Below are 7,514 nucleotides of genomic sequence, written 5' to 3'. Positions count from 1 at the left end.
TAACATTAATTGAATTAAATCATGCTCATTTGGCTTCATGCTGTTTTTTAAAGATTTTTTTTTTAATTCAGTCATTTATATCATAACTATTCTTACAATTGCCAAGATAAGCAGTTTGTTATACCTACTAGTAGCATTGGCACCTTTTTTAACCCTAAAAAAATAACTTCAGTTCAAAGGCATCAAAGACAACAACCAGAAATCCTAAAACTCAAGGCTTCCAAATCATTTTAGTTAAATATCACGAATATCGAAGTGCAGGATTTCAGTCACACTTCTTCTCAGACAGAGACATTTTATTCTAGTCATCATGTGCTGATGACGTGTCATGATCACTCTCAGTTGCAGAAAATCTCTTCGTTTGTCGATGATGTGAACCTGCATGTGCTGGGGTCGTCTCTGTGAAGGTGGAGCGAGTGTGTGTGGATCAGGCATGAGTGAGTAGCTTGTTACATCACTTTTACGGTTCATTGATGCTGCACTTTCTCATAGCTGTTCATTTCCCTTCAGCATACAGCTGTAGAAAACACAAATACACACGGAGAGAGAGAAAGAGAGAGAGAGAGACGGTTAGTGAAAGTGAGTACGGGGGGGGGCAAACGAGAAACCCCTCGCTCTCAGTTTTCATCCTCATTTAAGGAGCTGGCAGCAGTGAAAGAGAGGAAAAGACGAAGAATTACAGCCACACTCATTCACACAGCTTCTGTCTGTGAACATATCCCTTCTTCATCATCATCATCATCCCTGCTGCTTCTGAACACAGAGGTACGCCTTTCTCTTTTATTCATTAAAAGCAACACTGAATTGAGAAAAATAAGAATATAATAATATAATATAATAAATGTATTTACTTTTACTTATTTATTATTATTAATTTTTTTACATATCTTTTTCCTCCACAAAACTGTTGTTTTTCTCTGTGAATTGAGGTCAGGACTGCCTTGATAGACGTTCACCGTCCAGAACAGAAGCACAGATAATCAGATTAGAACATTTTGTTCGAAGTGTGCTTTCTTGCGCTGATGTTTTCTTTTCTCTCTTTTGTAGTTCTGTCTATCGCTGTTAAATGTAGAACAGTGTTGCTCTTAATAGTTTCACTCCCAGCACAGTGGAGCTGCATTGCAGATACATGTGAGATGCGCTTCTGAAGAGAAATCTGAACCATGACAAAGTCATTAATGCTGTGAGAATCAGCCTCTCGTTTCTCCAGCAGCTCTTTTCAGCGAGCGATTCCTCAGTGAATCACATTCGGTTCAGACGCTGCTGTTTGTGCAGGAGCTCTGCTCATTAAAATTTTGAACATAGTACAGTAAAAATTATTTAAAATTTTGATTTAACATTTAGATTTTTTTCAAAATATATTTGTAATACATTTGTAATTGTAAAGTGAAATATTGAAAGAACAGACAGTTACTTTTGTATTTTAAAAATATATGTTTGTAATACATTTGTAATTGTAAAGTTTAATATTGAAGAACAGTCAGTTACTTTTGTATGTAAAAAAATTGAAATAAATGATTAAATCAGCCTTAATGAGAATCTAAAAAATGTTTTTAAAATAATTACACTCATTTTTGCTGACTTTTTTCCTCTATTGTTTTTTTTCAGTGATTTATACAATCATTGCATGAAAAATGACTATTACATTAATGAGAATTTAATGAGAATAATCATTACGAATAACGGGAATCACACACACACACACACGTCTGGTCAGCTATCCTTGTGGGGACTCTCCATAGGCGTAATGGTTTTTCTACTGTATAGACCGTATATTCTATTGTCCTACACCAAACCTACACCTAAACCTACCCCTCACAGGAAACTTTCTGCATTTTTAGATTTTCAAAAAACTTCATTCTGTATGATTTATAAGCTTTTGTACCCGTGGGGACCTCAATTTAAGTCCCCACCGTGACACGAGTCCCCATGAGTCTGTGTGTATTCAGGTTTAAGTCCCCACCAGGAGATATAAACCAGTACACACACACACACACACACACACACACACACACACACACACACTCCAAAGTAAAATGTCTGGCTGTAATGAGACATTACTGTAATGAGACTTTATAAAAAAAACTGTTAATTGTCATAAAAAAACAATGCAAAAACTTTATGGTTCTTAAACATGCTTTATTTTCTATGTTCAAAATAGAACTGTTTTTTTTCTTTCATTATGAGGTCAAATGTAACCTGAACGTGTTTTCATAAGATTTTCTTGCCATTTTTTGAGGCTTATTTTATAACAGACAGCATACAGCATCTTGATTTTTTTTTACTGAGCACTAGAGCAAAACTCAAAAACGTTCAAAGGTTTTTCTAAAATAGTAAGCAAGCAGCACCACTCTGTGTGTGTGTGTTTTGCAGCTTTGATTCAAGTCCTGTGAGGATGTTTATCATGGCCTACATTCCCTTTGACTGAAAGGCAGCAGTCTGGGGAGCTGAAGTGTTTTAGTCACTGCGTCCTGTAAGACCGTGTGCAGAGAATGAGGACGGATATTTGAAAACTCACAGTTCGTTAATCTTAAATTACTTTTTAAAATTATGCTCCATCCTGAGGCAAATCAGATGATCACTTCAGGCCACACACACACACACATGTCCTCTGTGGGAAAAAAGGAGTGTGCTTAATTGCATTGAATAGTATACTTCAAATCTGTACTTGTATAGTACTGAAATAAATGGTTGCTTAAGTGTACTTAAAAGAGAGTACACTTTCATGACTGCCTCTTATCACATTTTTAAAAAGTGCCCTTTGTAATAGTGTCAAATTAAAAGATTGACCTTAAACTACATTATGTTTTAATAATATTTGTTATATTTTAAAGAAGCACACTTATTTTGATGTGTTGGCTAATACACGAATGCACATGTAAAGTACTTGATTATAATTTCAACTGTAGTGTGTTATTTGTTATTACATTTAAAGTTAATACATTTTAAATGTACTAAATTGCAATAAAATGTGTAGTTACAAATATAATACATCACATACAAGGTTCAATAGAAATATTTCAATAGATATGTTTAGTTGGGCATAAATGCTTGCCAGTACATGCAACAGCACACTTTAACAGTATTTCAAAGACAATAGAAGTAATTATGAAATTACATGATGTATTTAAAATCACTTTTAAGTTCAGCTGATTGCATTTAATATAAATGTCAACTATAATACATTTCCATTTCATTAAAAATAACATGCATTTAAGAGTCCAAAAACATTAAATTCAGTGTAATATTTCCTAATATATTCTCATGTAAAAAAAAATTGCTAAAGTCTATTTCACTTTCACAAGGGATGCCATATGTCTCTGAGCATTCAAGTGTGCATTCAAGTGTGAAGTACTTGCTGTAAAACATATTCTCATTTTCTGGCATGCACACATTTGTGCCGTCCAGCATTTCTCTTGGCATTGCGCTGCCTCAGCATACTGTCCATATGGGAGATTTATACCAAAATACACCAAATTCCTGACAATTTAGCTTACATGTACATTTTACTGACCCCTAATGGACACTTAAGAAGTATATGTCAAAGAAGACAACTGCTGTGGGGAAAAGAACTGTGGGTAATATGAAGGCAGTGCAAGGAGGACAAGAAAGAGAGGTGCTTATGAATCACCCTGCTGTCTCTCTCTCAGAGTTATGGGCGCTTCACAGAGCACAAGGGCTGATAATAGATTGTGTGACTTCACATTACTCTAGGGTCAGCGGTCACAGGAAGAGGAAATGACAGCTAATCAAACACACGGCCTCATTCACTGCACTTCACACACTTTATTATCTCTCCTCTGAGAGGCAGCGCTCCGGTCATTCTGTCAAACCCGCCTTCACCGCTTTGATTAGATCATGTGTTTACCTGTTAATGTGCCGTCTCCAGCTAAATTCATATATTTGATTATTCAACTTAGTGATACAAAGAAGTCTTCATTAAACGTAACAGGGTGGATGGCAACAAAGTTGAGTTTAATTGGAGATTGCAAGGTGACAAAGCAACTCTTAGGGAATTTAATTCTGCTATTTCTATATATCCACTTTTTAATGTTCATTTGTTTACTGTACAAAATCATGGTAACAGGGTTGACATTTTGACATTTTATGACGTTTTATGACGTGTGCTGAAAGAGTTATTGAAAGAGTAATGATGTCATCATGTCAGCAAATTATGGAAAAATATTAGTTTTTTTTTTTCTTCATAATGTATGGTACCATATATGGTAACAGGTTTAACAGTAACCCAGAACTTTTTTATTTAAATTTTTTTTTTTTTTTTTAACTCTACTCGGTACTGTTGAAAAGTTTGGGGTCGGCACAATTTTTCTTTTATGTTTTTGAAAGAATTCTCTTACCAAGGCTGCATTTATTTTTTATTTTTTTTTAAGTTTAATTGGAGATTGCAAGGTGACAAAGCAACTCTTAGGGAATTTAATTCTGCTATTTCTATATATCCACTTTTTAATGTTCATTTGTTTACTGTACAAAATCATGGTAACAGGGTTGACATTTTGACATTTTATGACGTTTTATGACGTGTGCTGAAAGAGTTATTGAAAGAGTAATGATGTCATCATGTCAGCAAATTATGGAAAAATATTAGTTTTTTTTTTTCTTCATAATGTATGGTACCATATATGGTAACAGGTTTAACAGTAACCCAGAACTGTTTTATTTCATTTTTTTTTTTTTTTACTGTACTCGGTACTGTTGAAAAGTTTGGGGTCGGCACAATTTTTCTTTTATGTTTTTGAAAGAATTCTCTTACCAAGGCTGCATTTATTTTTTATTTTTTTTTTAATGTAAAAACAGTAAAATTGAGAAATATTATTACAATTCAAAATAACTGTTTTCTATTTGGATATATTTAAAATGTAATTTATGTATGTGATGGAAAGCTGTATTTTCAGCTGTATTTTACTCCAGTCTTCAGTGTCACATGACCTTCAGAAATCATTCTGATATGCTGATTTGCTGCTCGAGAAACATTTCTGATTATTATCAATGTTGGAAACAGTTGTGCTGCTTAAGATTTTGTGCACACCATGATACATTTTCGTCCAGGAGTCTTTGATTAACAGAAGGTTCAAAATAATAACATTTATTTTTAAATATATTTTGTAACATTATAAATGTTTTTACTCTCACCGTTTGATCAGTTGAATGCATCTTTGCTGAATACAATTATTTAATATTTTTAATTATTCATTAAAAACAAATCTGACCACAAATTTGGAAAGGTAGATATTAAAAACGCTAGACTTTCTTTGCAATATTTTTTATTATCATTGGCCAGGAAACCTTGCAAAAACAGACATCATCATGATGAAAGAAAAAAACATTTATAATAAATCTACTGGATGTCTTTGTACATTTACGTGTTTAGAAAAATGTCTGCATTGACAACATGTCTGTAAAAGTCAACATTATCTATATATTGCAAATTTTTTTTGCATATGTACCTCACTGTTTTGTACAATTTGTGGCATTGGCAGCCATACTGACATCGCTAGGATATGCCATACGTTTCCAAGCATAACATAAGCACATTTTCCCCTCAATTGTTCCTTAGAAACAAAGTGGTTAATGAATAAATGATATGTAATTCTGAAACCTACTGCTGTGCTGTCCAGTTTGTCAATAATGACTAAACAGACTAATATGACATCCTGAGGAAACTGTTTCAGACCGTCTCACTTAATGAGAACAAACTCAAATGAGCTTTACAGATAACTGCGCACATATTTAAAAACTAGTGCTTATTAAACATGGAAATTAAGTTGACTTGATGTGCTTTTATAGATGAAGTTAATTCATACTGAAGGCAGTGTTTGTGTGAGGGGACATTAATCTGTTTTATTCAGCTGAAGGATCATCTGTTCACAGGTTAATTGAATTTCATCTGAGATGTTTGTTTTAACCGGCTGTAATGTTTCTGTTTGACAGTTAGTCGTGGCACATTTTCCCCTCAATTGTTCCTTAGAAACAAAGTGGTTAATGAATAAATGATATGTAATTCTGAAACCTACTGCTGTGCTGTCCAGTTTGTCAATAATGACTAAACAGACTAATATGACATCCTGAGGAAACTGTTTCAGACCGTCTCACTTAATGAGAACAAACTCAAATGAGCTTTACAGATAACTGCGCACATATTTAAAAACTAGTGCTTATTAAACATGGAAATTAAGTTGACTTGATGTGCTTTTATAGATGAAGTTAATTCATACTGAAGGCAGTGTTTGTGTGAGGGGACATTAATCTGTTTTATTCAGCTGAAGGATCATCTGTTCACAGGTTACTTGAATTTCATCTGAGGTCAGATGTTTGTTTTAACCGGCTGTAATGTTTCTGTTTGACAGTTAGTCGTGTTGTGTTCCTGCAGGTGATGGCTGAGGTGGAGCTGCTCTCCACACCCCGTGATACTGAGATCAGCGATGTGACCTGCGACTCGTTCCGGGTCACCTGGGAAATGCCCCGTGAGGACGCGTCCCGGGTGACGCATTACTTCATCGACCTGAGCCGTAAAGAGGGCAGCGAGCACAACCGCTTCAAGCACAGAGTCAGTATCCGCGGTCATTCACACAGGAGAAAATACAGCCCTGATTCGGTGTCAGTGCAATTTGTTAGCTTATTATGAACTTATTATAGGGACAATCCTCTCAGAGCAATCTGGGGTTAAACAAGGACACAATAGTGAGGGTGATGATTGACTACTGATTGATTAGGCTACTGGTGATTGACAGCACTGGGCCCTGTTGACTTTCATTGTCAGAAAAATAATAAACTATTACTTTTAATAAACAATTTAAGTAGATTTTTGATAAGCAATTGAACCCAGAACACTTAAGGTTTCTTTTTTTTTTCAGTAAAACAAATGATTGTACAGGAGTCAAATTGACTGTAGCTAATTGGATTCAGTACAAACCCAACTGCAGTTTGATTGATATTACTTGGAATGCACAATAAAAAAACATGATTTCTGAAAATAAATAAAAATGCAGTTATCTGTTTTTGCACATAATAAACTATATATATATATATACAGTATATAAATGTAAAAGTACTGAACAACTATTTGTATTAAAGGGGTCATATGATGCGATTTCAATTTTTCCTTTCTCTTTGAAGTGTTACAAGCTCTTGGTGCATAAAGAAGATCTGTAAAGTTGCAAAGACTAAAGTCTCAAATCCAAAGAGATATTCTTTATAAAAGTTAAGAGTCAACCACGCCCTCCTAAAACGGCTCGTTCTAACACGCCCCCACATATCTACGTCACTATGTGGAAATATTAGCATAATGCCGCCCAAATGTGCACGCAAAGAAAGAAGGCGTGGTTTCAGGAACAGCAGTAGTGTTGATGCAGCATGTCAGGAAGACACTGAGTTTCAGTGCGAAAGCAATTGCACTTTATTTGGCCTTCCGTAAGTAGATGCAATTAGGAATCATTGGTTAAGATTTATTTACAACAGAACAGCACAACCCAGATGTTCGAATCTGTGCAACGCAT

General features: G+C 34.7%; 1 protein-coding gene across 1 annotated transcript in view; it reads left to right on the top strand.

Moving 5' to 3' along the window:
• Window positions 1–355: 355 nt before the first annotated feature.
• Window positions 356–7,514, top strand: part of LOC107556234 (phytanoyl-CoA hydroxylase-interacting protein-like) — a 12,565-nt gene continuing 5,406 nt past the window's right edge. Inside the window, exons 1-3 of the mRNA XM_016239298.1 lie at window positions 356–437; window positions 518–765; window positions 6,389–6,565. Of these exons, the coding sequence (XP_016094784.1) occupies window positions 383–437; window positions 518–765; window positions 6,389–6,565 (480 nt within the window). The 5' untranslated portion in view covers window positions 356–382. The remainder of the gene's footprint in view (window positions 438–517; window positions 766–6,388; window positions 6,566–7,514) is intronic.

This window comes from Sinocyclocheilus grahami, unplaced genomic scaffold (assembly GCF_001515645.1).
Source record: "Sinocyclocheilus grahami isolate Dianchi unplaced genomic scaffold, SAMN03320097.WGS_v1.1 scaffold560.1, whole genome shotgun sequence".
In the NCBI taxonomy this organism is placed as follows: Eukaryota; Metazoa; Chordata; class Actinopteri; order Cypriniformes; family Cyprinidae; genus Sinocyclocheilus; species Sinocyclocheilus grahami.
The sequence above is the reverse complement of the archived record's forward strand: the minus strand, read 5'-3'. Positions and strand labels throughout refer to the sequence as shown.